We start from the raw sequence: 12,460 nt of genomic DNA on the forward strand, positions 1-12,460 counted from the left end.
TAAGCTATGTAACCAAAACCCCTATTTTTCATTCTCTGAATATTAGGTTCATTATTTTAGGTTTGACACGATATTTGTGACGAACAAAAGGTCATGTCAGAGACCCTACAAAATATATATCACATATAAATGGTCAATGTGACGAGGTAAGTGACGAGGTTTAGTCATGTCCGTCTGTATAAATGCGAAAAAGTCCCTCAGTTTTAAAGATATTGATCTGAAATTTTGCATCCGTCCTTTTTTCATCATTAAGCTGCTCATTTGTCGGAACGGTATCGGACAGCTATATCATACATATATGTAGGAAGGAGACTATGTAGTAAATAAAAATGTTTAATAAAGAATTAACATGTCTTAAAAAATAAAACTGTGAAATCCTTCATATATTAGTAACATAAGCTGAACAATCAGAATAAACTTATTCTTTTGACGAAGTCTCTTCACGAAATTTGACATGACCTAAAACAGTGAAGCAATCTCCGAAGAAACTGTTCAGATCGAGTCACTGTACCATATAAGCTGCCATAAAAATTAACAATCACAGTCCATGAAAGGAATGCTGTCATCGTTTTTTAATCAGTTTTTGGAGCTACGGATTCTCCACTAAGTCTATTCTCCTTTACATCGTTTTAACCTCTTCTGTAAACTTATGAAAAGTGATGTGAGTATAATAATTTTGTTCACCTAATGGTTGTTTGTGAAACTAAGTTAGGTCCAAAATAGAAAACAAAACTGTAATTTATTACATCGCAATCGCAGTTAAAAAAATTGGTTTAGGTTGGGAACAAAATTACATAAGCAAATCACTGCATATTACAATAACTACTTACAGATAAAGTTACTCATACGTCATATACATCAGTTAGTAAATTTTACTTTTCAATACTAGTGTAATGTAAATAGACATATTTATATGTATCGAAAAGCGAGTAATATTACTCAAAATAACAACTCCTTGGTAAGCCTTTGAATAATTTATGGCAAACAAACGAGCAGTCTACATAGTGTACTTTGCCGAGGTTACTGATGGGAAGTGAATAGAAGTTAGGTAAAGTTTTGAATGTTAGTAATTTGAGTGAATTGAGAAACAATTGAAGAAATTACATCTTTTGTGAAACGATAAATAGGGTAAAAGTGACAGGAGCGGTTTGTTTCATTATAATAGAAGTTAAATACGCAATCCTAATTAATAATTTAGTATATACAGGAGGTAGTATTTAGTCCCATTGTTGTTTCATTTAAATATATAAGCAGTATATACCCGCAAAACAAAAATGAAAAAAATGTTATCAGCAGAAAATAGTTTCTTTGAATATGATAATAATTCAATTGAAAAGGCAAAAAATTATTTGTATAACACCTCCTAATATAATACAAGGGGTTTTTATAATAGGAGCGTTGCAAAAATACTTCGCGAAATAACCCCAATTCAGTTTTTGATATCATAAGCAAGAAGACAAATGCAGCAACAATGTCGTCGCCCTTGCTAGCGCTTAGTAGTGTTTTCTACAATATTTTCTCAACATTTTTTTCAGCTCTTTCATTGGTATGAGTTTAACAGATAAAGTTTATACAGAAAATTAAGTGTATTCCTATAAAAACTTTTTATGAGCATGAAAATTTACGATTGTACAAAGGAATACTCTTACATCAATACAAAATATTAGGATTTACATGAAAATGTCTCTTTCAACCAATCACTTTGGTAGTTGAATAATAATGGCACGTGTTGTTGATATGAAGAGATTCCTTTTTAATAATTTCAAATTTACATTATCTCAAAAAATTACTTACATTCTTTAAAGATATTCATTCAAAGAATATACTACCAAATAATGTTTCCTTTTTATACATATTTAAACCCGTAAAACATTTCACTTTACAATTTGCCAAAAGATATGTCAATCTATTCAAGAGCTTTCAAAATTGCAACAATGTGTTTTTCACTGTTCGCTGATGCAAAATACAAACATGTATCTAATGCCGCTTATTTAGTTTGGAATATAATGAACTGAAATTTGTTAACAAATTGCTAAGACGTCTGTTATTAAATGCCAAGAAGAGACATAGAGGTTATTAAAGTTTTTACTGATATGTGCATGCTCATGACACATGTTATTCAAATTGGTATAATGTTTGTATGTGTAAGTGCAGTATTGTGCTTTTAATGCCGACAGTTGAAATATTTACCAGAATTAATATTATTCCAAAAAAAACGTAATTTATGTAGTATAAGACTCGCAATAATGTGGATCTTCTGAAAATTTTCAAAGGCGGCTATGACTTCGCCCAACTTATAAGTTAAGTGCAAATAACTCACCATCCATTAGAGTAATGTTGACCAAACTTACTGAGGAGGAATTCCTTTATCACATCCTTATACCGTGTGAAAATAGGTGAAATCGTTAATAATAATTCTAAACTTTCGATTGGCTTTGTACCGCATGTATTTTTCAACAATATGTAAGATTTCTTAGCAACATTGAGAAAACGTAAAATAATTTGTGCATTACGAATACTTCCTGATCTCAAATGTGCATTATTATGTTATTTAAGCAGACCTTTTGCCTAATATTGTGCATACATACTGACCGATGTATGCTAGATTCCAGAAATTGGGTGCAAATATGTTTTTGGGATTAAGCGGCAGAAACAAAATTTTTTATATTATAAATGCAACTGTTTACACATATAATGGTCCAATTGCTATACAAAGACGTTCCAAAGTAAAAAGGACTTTTTGAATCTAGCGCCCCCTGGTAGCGCCATTTATATGTATGTCGACTGGTGCGTTAGAATCTGCTATCTTTATCGATTGTCCAGTGAGAATTTCACGACATTTCATTGATTGGAAGTGAAGCTATTGCGTTTTAAGAGTCAGTATATTTGTGTTATCGGTGCGAAAATGAGCTTTGAACAAAGAGACAACATTAGATTTTGTTTTAAAATTGGTAAAACTTTCACCGAAACGTTTCAATTGATGAAAAAAGTTTATGGCGATGATTGCCTATTGCTGTTTCAGAAAAGAAAAGTAAGTAAATGTGAAAAGTAAGTAAATAATAGAAGTTCAATTCTTTCTTTTAATTCCTTAATAAAAAGTTTTGCCAAAGAAGTCCATAGCAGAGTGCACGAGTGGTTTCAACGTTTTCAAAGTGGTCGTGAGGATATAAATGACGATCAACATGTGGGCCAATCAAAATCCGTGATCACCGGAAATTTCATCGAAACTGTGCGTGAGTTCATCAAAAATCAGCCGAAGTCATCTTTGAATGTAAATGCATATTGCTTATGTTTTGCTATCAAGTAAATTTCATTGGCAACTACGTGTGAAAAATCGATTGAGTTAGTTGGCAATAACACAACAAAACGAATTTTCTGGTAAAATAATAATCACAAATAAAGTAAGTGTTATGTAGCTGGGTTCCCAGAAATCCCATCCATAAAATTCATAGGGACGCATCGTAGACGGGACACCTACATATGTGTACGAATAATATAAAACCAGTGTTTAAATGAGTTTATAAAATGCTAATAATTTATTATTTTTCCAACTAACTGCTCCACTTATGATGTGCGTTCGCCAATGCATAAGGGTGAATGTGCATTTTCCTGGAAAACGATTGCATGCTTAATCTATTTTTGCTGTACAATAACAAGAAAGCATGAATGCAGTAAACTTGAATAAATTTACTTTTCTTTCCATGAACAAAACTTCAGAACTTTTCTGAAATTTTTATTTGAAAAGTTGATATATTTTTTTCTTCAGAGGAGTTCTACCGAGTTGCAGACAGCTTTCTTCTAAGAACATGAGTGCGATTGTCCAGTTTCTATATATTATGGTTATTGGAAAAATTAGCAGCTTCTTTGGGGAAGAAAAGATAGATGCAAAATTTCAGATCCTAAAAACTGAGGGTCTAGTTCGCGTATATACAGACGGATGAACAAACATGGCTCAATCGAATCAGTTCGTCTGGTAACAGCTCATAAATTGATTTTTTCTTCTTTTACGAATCCAGAAATATTAATGTTACACCGACTGAGCTGTTTCAGAAATAAGAGTAACTAAATTTGAAAAGTAAGTAAATAATAGAAAATCAATTCTTTCTTTTCATTCCTTAAAAAAAGTTTTGCCAAAGAAGTTATTTTCTCTGCATTGATTATTGCGAGAGTATAAAATGTTTGGTTACCCCCGAACTTCGTTATTTCTTACTTGCTGGATTATGTTATTACCTGCTTTCAGACTTTCATTAAGATACCCACAGATTTACCGATGTTTTCATAGGAAAATAAGTCTTAGCCACTGAGGTTCACACATTTGGTATCAGAGGCTTGAAAAGTTGTGATCGGATTTTTGAAATCTTTAGACAGGAGTTGGCATATCTTGAAAAAACATTGTATTGTAATCAGGGTGCAACTGAACTTTTTATATTCTTGCAACTTGCAAGAATTAAAGACCGGGAAATACTTTAAGGTGTAAAACCAATCATGTAAAGTAAAGTCAGCCGGATGCTCGAAAATCCTGATATTATTTATTTAGGACCTAAGCCAAAGTCACCCGGAAGTGCGAAAATATTTATATAAAGTATATGGCAGCTAAAGGAAGTATTATTATCCCATAATTTCAGTTATTTACATCACACGTCCTATTGGACTTAAACAATTGCCAACATAAGATGGCACACACTAAGAACATTAATTGTGCAAAATTTTATCCCGTTACATTAATTGTTTCTTGATTTGTCTACTGGAAACTGAACGAATCAAGTGGAATTTAAAATTGTTCTATATGGGAAGTAGTTGTGGTTGTTGTCCGATTTCGTCCAGTTTCACAATGTGACATAAGACCGAAATCACTTGGTCGGGTCGCGAGATATGGGATCTCGCAAAAAAGTGGGCAGTGATACGCCCATAGTCCAATTTTCACACCAGCTCTCAACGTTCTCATAATATTTCGGTGGTAAAATTTAATGTCTCTAGCGTATTTAGTTATTGATTTATCGCGCTTTTAGAAGTTTTTAACAGTACCGTTATATGGGGAGTGACCGGGGTTATCCTCCGATGTCATCCATTTTCACACTTTAGGTAGAAGTTCTTATATGATTTGTACTCCGAAAATTTGGTTGCTCTAGCTTAAGTGGTTTAGTTGAAGCATTTACTTTTAAAGGCCGGACCATGCCCAATTTTTCAAAAAAATCTACCACAGGTGCCCTTACATTGCTCTGTATCAAATTACACTCATATATCTTAATTTAGTGCCAAGTTAAGGCACTTTATATGCTTTCGGTATATGGCATTTTGTGGTAGTGGATCATCAACGAACTCGAAAATTTTTTTTTTGTTCTCAAGGACCCACATACTAAGAATTATCGAGATATCTCAATTTTTACTCAAGTTACAGCTTACGGACGGACAGACAGACAGTCAACCGGATTTCAACTTTTATTTTAACCCTATATCTATCTCGATTAGTTTCAGGTGGTACGTACAACCATTACGTGAACAAAACTATAACACTCTGTAACAACTGGTTGCAAGAGAATAAAAAACTACAAAATTTATTTGTTGTAACACACTATTCAGAGCATTTTTTTCTATCGTATCTACCGAGAAATACTATCTTTGTCTTTCAAGAAAATGTCAACAATATATAATTCATGCAGCTATAGTACCATAATCACCATCCTTTTCTATATGTAGCTTGTTAAATCGCAAATCAGTGTGTGATGCAGCACATCTGTTTTGATATTTAATATGCCAGTTAGCTATTACAACACCAAGTACAACATTCTGGAATGCAAGTTACTATGTCCGCCATGAGAAGTTATAACCAAGTAGTCAAAGCTATTTTATTTTGACTAATACTTATATTAAGAACTCTTGTCTCTCTTGTGACAAAGTTTGATAAAACAAAAATATGTTTTCTGGTGAACTCTTATAAAAATATAGGAAGCGGTTTCGATATCAAAATAAATTATGAGACTTTAATCAGTCATAGGATTTACAAAAAATGTTAATGTCATACATGACGTATGAGTAATATTATCTACATTTATAAACTAGCAAATAATTTTCATTCCAATAATACTTCATAGAGTGATTTTATTATTTGATAAGGTATTTGGTAAAACTTATCAGCAATCCAAAACTGAACACTCCAAATATAAAACCAATTATTTCGGTATGGTTTTACAGTCAATTATTCCAACTAACCCGTAAAGTTCGTACCACTCTAATGAATAATGAGTTCAATTATATATTCAACATTCCAACATTAGCAGTCGATTTCTAAACATACTTAATAATATGTATTTCTATCACTTGAAGTTTAGTACACGAATCACCATATTGGCGCAACCTAATATAATACAAAGAGCCGGTGAACGTCCCTAACACTCACAATAAACGACCACACCAAACAGGACAACCGCACACAAGAGGATACCTCAAAAAGGGATTGGATCATCGCTGCTCGTCCTAACGCGATGAGACTTGGATCAAGAGGTCTGTGCTCTCTTAGATATAAATCTATTTACACCGGATTATCGTTTTATCATATGTTGAAGTAAAGATCCACCTATACTTTTTAATTATATTATTATTTCGACCAACAAATTCTCACAATTTTATTATAAATATTATTTCTATACTTGCATAGTTTCAGTGGATAACAATTTTATAAATTACAATGGACATTGGATAAAAAAAATTACTATGAAACGAAAGTCTTAAGCTTTTTATTACTTGAAAACTAAAAAAACTAACATCAAAAAAGTATTGACATCCGAAATGAAATTAAATAACAAACGTTCTGAAATGGCATAAGAATACGTTTATTTTTATAATATAATGGTATGTTTATAAAAAACATCAAGTTCATATGACCTATTAAGTTCTTAAGCTAAAAAAATTATTTAGCATGAAATTAGTTAAAAATGCCAAAATATAGTTGACGCTTTGTGGTATTGATGAGGGAATAAAGTATGTTTTGGGTCAATTAAAATTAGCTTCAGTTTTAAAACTCTTCTAATGTATTAACATTATGAGTTAAAAAATAATTTGTTCACTAATTAAAATTTCAATTGGGAGTGAAAAATTAAAATAAGCAAACTAATTCCAACAACAATCTTAACAAGTTAGGAAGGACTAAGTTCGGGTGTCACCGAACATTTTATACTCTCGCATGATAAAGTGATAATCGAGATTTCATTATCCGTCATTTACTTATTTTTCAAATACCGTAATTGTGTAAAGTTTTCTTCCGCTATCATCATTGGTTCCTAATGTATATATTATACAGAAAAGGCATCAGATGGAATTCGAAATAGCGTTATATTGGAAGAAGGCGTGGTTGTGAACCGATTTCACCCATATTTCGTACGTGTCATCAGGGTGTTAAGAAAATATTATATACCGAATTTCATTGAAATCGGTCTAGTAGTTCTTGAGATATGGTTTTTGGTCCATAAGTGGGCGAGGCCACGCCCATTTTCAATTTTTAAAAAAGCCTGGGTGCAGCTTCCTTCTGCCATTTCTTCCGTAAAATTTGGTGTTTCTGACGTTTTTTGTTAGTCGGTTAACGGACTTTAGTGATTTTCAACATAACCTTTGTATGGGAGGTGGGCGTGGTTATTATCCGATTTCTTCCATTTTTGAACTGTATATAGAAATGCCTGAAGAAAACGACTCTGTAGAGTTTGGTTGACATAGCTATAGTAGTTTCTGAGATATGTACAAAAAACTTAGTAGGGGGCGGGGCCACGCCCACTTTTTCAAAAAAACTGCGTCCAAATATGTCCCTCCTAATGCGATCCTTTGTGCCAAATTTCACTTTAATATCTTTATTTATGGCTTAGTTATGACACTTTATAGGTTTTCGGTTTCCGCCATTTTGTGGGCGTGGCAGTGGGCCGATTTTGCCCATCTTCGAACTTAACCTTTTTATGGAGCCAAGGAATACGTGTACCAAGTTTCATCATGATATCTCAATTTTTACTCAAGTAACAGCTTGCACGGACGGACGGACAGACGGACGGACAGACGGACGGACGGACAGACAGACATCCGGATTTCGACTCTACTCGTCACCCTGATCACTTTGGTATATATAACCCTATATCTGACTCTTTTAGTTTTAGGACTTACAAACAACCGTTATGTGAACAAAACTATAATACTCTCCTTAGCAACATTGTTGCGAGAGTATAAAAAGTCGCTTCATTCTAAAGCAGCACCGTAAGTAAATTCAGCTTTTATGAAAATAATAGTGTACACTATTCAGTGTGTTTGTTCTGTGCACGTCACCATAGTATACTTAATTTCGAAGACACTTTGCTTAACTATATTCACACCTTAGAATGCATTACAACGTTACAACGAGTGAGAACAGGTGCATGAATATTTAATATGAATGCGGACGAATTTCAGAGTGCTTTTGTTCCTTTTTTCTTTCGAGAGAAGCTAAAATCAGACTTGCTTTGTATTCTCTATTGATTGTACTTGCCGAATCAAAATATGAATAATACTCGTATGTACAGCTGATTTGTGCATATTTTTATACTCTCGCAACAATGTTGCTAAGGAGAGTATTATAGTTTTGTTCACATAACGGTTGTTTGTAAGTCCTAAAACTAAAAGAGTCAGATATAGGGTTATATATACCAAAGTGATCAGGGTGACGAGTAGAGTCGAAATCCGGATGTCTGTCTGTCTGTCCGTCCGTCCGTCCGTCTCCGTCCGTCCGTCTCCGTCCGTCCGTCCGTGCAAGCTGTAACTTGAGTAAAAATTGAGATATCATGATGAAACTTGGTACACGTATTCCTTGGCTACATAAGAAGGTTAAGTTCGAAGATGGGCAAAATCGGCCCTCTGCCACGCCCACAAAATGGCGGAAACCGAAAACCTATAAAGTGTCATAACTAAGCCATAAATAAAGATATTAAAGTGAAATTTGGCACAAAGGATCGCATTAGGGAGGGGCATATTTGGACGCAATTGTTTTGGAAAAGTGGGCGTGGCCCTGCCCCCTACTAAGTTTTTTGTACATATCTCGGAAACTACTATAGCTATGTCAACCAAAGTCTACAGAGTCGTTTCCTTCAGGCATTTCCATGTACAGTTCAAAAATGGAAGAAATCGGATAATAACCACGCCCACCTCCCATACAAAGGTTATGTTGAAAATCACTAAAAGTGCGTTAACCGACTAACAAAAAACGTCAGAAACACTAAATTTTACGGAAGAAGTGGCAGAAGGAAGCTGCACCCAGGCTTTTTAAAAATTGAAAATGGGCGTGGCGCCGCCCACTTATGGACCAAGAACCATATCTCAGGAGCTACTAGACCGATTTCAATGAAATTCGGTATATAATATTTTCTTAACACCCTGATGACATGTACGAAATATGGGTGAAATCGGTTCGCAACCACGCCTTCTTCCAATATAAAGCTATTTTGAATTCCATCTGATGCCTTCTCTGTATAATACGAGTATAAACATTAGGAACCAATGATGATAGCGGAATAAAACTTTACAAAAATACGGTATTTGAAAAATATGTAAATGACGTATTATGAAATCTCGATTATCACTTTACCATGTGAGAGTATAAAATGTTCGGTGACACCCGAACTTAGCCCTTCCTTACTTGTTTTCTACTACTGGAGTTGTCATGCTTGGAGGTTTTGTATTCAAACCACATGCCACTTTTTAATATTGGTGCTTTTGGGATTTTCTTTTGGCACTATTGACAATTATGTTTTCTCTTTTGCACTCATTCAAATAAATCAAGAAATGAAAGAAACTTTTTTTCATCGCATTTAGGTAAACAAAAAATAACCCGAAAATGTGCGTTGGTGTTAGTGCATAAAGAAAAAATGTGTAGTTATATTGAAATATAACTACAAAAGTGGGTAGCCGTGGTTGGCATGGTATTTTATTTCGTAAACATACGGACAAATGTGCCAAAGATATAATATATGTATAAGCCATAGAAATTCTATTGCTACAAATCTGGAAATGATAACGAAATAATGCCAATATGTATATTTCATGAAGGTCATTAATTTTTTTTGAAGAAATGAAAGGAATGACCCAAGACGTGTATATATGAGCACATTTAAGTTCATTTCGCACATCTTCATTTTGTAATAGTCGAAATTAATATAATTTATTTAAAATTATTTTTTATCTAATTTTTCCCGATTTTGTAAAAAAATAGAAATGTTTACCTTTTTTAAATATGTTTCATATTATAAAAACAATCACGCATATGTGACTTTGCATATTTTTTCTACAAAGCATTTCTCTTTATTCATTCTCGCGTGAGATCAGTCGTTTTAAATATGCTGTATGTATGTATATCTGCAGGGAACGAGCTCATTTCTGCTTAACCCTCTACCGCATACAACGCCATATATGGTTTTGGGATTTGTTGCATTTGGCTTTGCACTAGCAAAGTGATGTAGCAGAACAAATTTGTAACGGTAGTTTTCTTTGGACAATTCTTTGTTGATATTTCAGATACTGTTTGATTTTGATAGGTTTTGCTTGTTGTTTTCGTTTATTTTGTGAAGGTGTCTCACATGAGTAACGCTAAGTGTATTTCGCGGTGTTTTGGACAAAATTTTTATCATCAAAATTAAGACTTTTCTCGGAGAAAAAATTATTTTTCGAAGGAAAAACATAGTGTTCACACAATAAAAATACAAACCGATTGGAAGGTGGGTACTATAGGCACGCTTTTGTGCAAAATCGGACAAAGCCATATATGGCCTTTCATGCAGTACATACTATTTTTGGAAAAACTGACGAAGCCATATGTGGCCTCTCATGCAGTACATACTATTTTGCCTTTCATGCATTTTAGTAAAATTTTTTTAGAAATGGATGCAAGATCGTTTTATGGAAATTTAAGATATGTAAATGTAGTCGATAATGGGCTTCAAAGCGATGATGATTATATATCCGAATCAGATGAAGAAGTTGTTGGAGCACAAGTTTCTGGCCAGGAAGATGTATATATATCGGAGACCGATGAAAGCAGTTCCGAAGACGTATATGATGAGCCTAGTAGCTCAAACGCAAAACGCGCTAAAAAATCGAAACCACCAAACTGGAAAGAAAATAACTTGCCCCCGTATTTAAGTGAAAACTTTCCATTTCAAGGAGACATGGAGCTTCCAAGTTTTATCGATGAATTAGAGACGCCAGCGGAGTTCTTTCAATTTTTCTTTGACGAAGATTTGATAAACTTTATAGTTGAACAATCGAACATACTTGCGCTGCAAAAAGACATAAATAAGCCGGCAAATATTACTAAGAGCGAAATAGAGCAATTTATAGGTGAGTTCAGCGTAAACACTGTGGAGAAGCTTAGTGAAAATTTGTTTTCAGGCATAGTCTTATACATGTCTTTGATGAAATTACCATCGTCGAGGCATTATTGGGATACTACAGTTGGCCAAGAATTTGTACGCACCATCATGACTTGCAATAGATGGGAAAACATTAAACGCATTTTGCATTTCAACAACAATGAGGATATGAAATCGCCAGGTGAAGATGGATTTGACAAGCTGTTCAAAGTTCGACCACTTCTAAATAAAACCCGTGAAAAGGTACTGCTCATACCAAAAGAGGAGCAACTGGTTGTGGATGAGCAAATAATTCCCACAAAGTGCCGACATCATCTAAAACAATACATTCCGGCCAAACCGCACAAATGGGGTTTCAAGAATTTTGTTTTAAGTAGAGTTTCAGGATTTAGCTACGATTTTGATAGATTTGCTGGAGCACAAAGTGATAAACATCCAGAGGGATCACCGAATCTGGGAATCAGCGGAAATGTTTGTCTTTGGGTACGGTAAGACTTAACCGAGTCCCTTACTGTAAGATGCCGACGGAAAAGGAATTGAAAAAGTTGGGGAGAGGCAGCATGGTGGAGAAGGTAACTAAAATCGACGGGGTCAAACTTGGCCTCGTTTCTTGGTTTGACAATAAGGTAGTAAATATTATTTCAACTTTCGTTGGAAGCCAACCTATATCCACAAAGACACGTTTTAGTAAAAAAGAGAAAAAGTATATTGAAATTCATTCACCACAGTCTGTCGACGTTTACAATAATTATATGGGCGGCGTAGACTTGCTTGATTCACTACTTGGTCTTTATAGAATTCATTTACGCACTAAGGTTTGGCACAGGCAAAGATTTTTTTCCACATGATTGATATGTGCCTTGTAAATTCTTGGATCTTGTGGCGCCGTAAGTCAGGGGAATTTATGCCGTTATTTAATTTCAAACTTGAGTGAGCGAACATCTTTGCAAGGTAGTGGAAAATCCTCAGAAAACGAGGGCGTTCAATTGCATCGGTATCAAACTCTTCATCTCCGACAACAAGCAGAGAAGGCACCAAAAAGGGTAATCGTCAAGACTTTCCTTTGAATTCCGTACCGACTGTATTGG

General features: G+C 34.2%; 1 protein-coding gene across 1 annotated transcript in view; it reads left to right on the top strand.

Moving 5' to 3' along the window:
• Positions 1 to 12,186, top strand: part of LOC120770657 — a 27,946-nt gene extending 15,760 nt beyond the window's left edge. The window contains exons 3-4 of the mRNA XM_040098250.1: positions 10,879 to 11,340; positions 11,392 to 12,186. Coding sequence (XP_039954184.1) covers positions 10,879 to 11,340; positions 11,392 to 11,864 — 935 coding nt within the window. The 3' untranslated portion in view covers positions 11,865 to 12,186. The remainder of the gene's footprint in view (positions 1 to 10,878; positions 11,341 to 11,391) is intronic.
• The last annotated feature ends 274 nt before the right edge of the window (positions 12,187 to 12,460 follow it).

Source organism: Bactrocera tryoni, chromosome 3 (genome assembly GCF_016617805.1).
Source record: "Bactrocera tryoni isolate S06 chromosome 3, CSIRO_BtryS06_freeze2, whole genome shotgun sequence".
Taxonomy (NCBI): Eukaryota; Metazoa; Arthropoda; class Insecta; order Diptera; family Tephritidae; genus Bactrocera; species Bactrocera tryoni.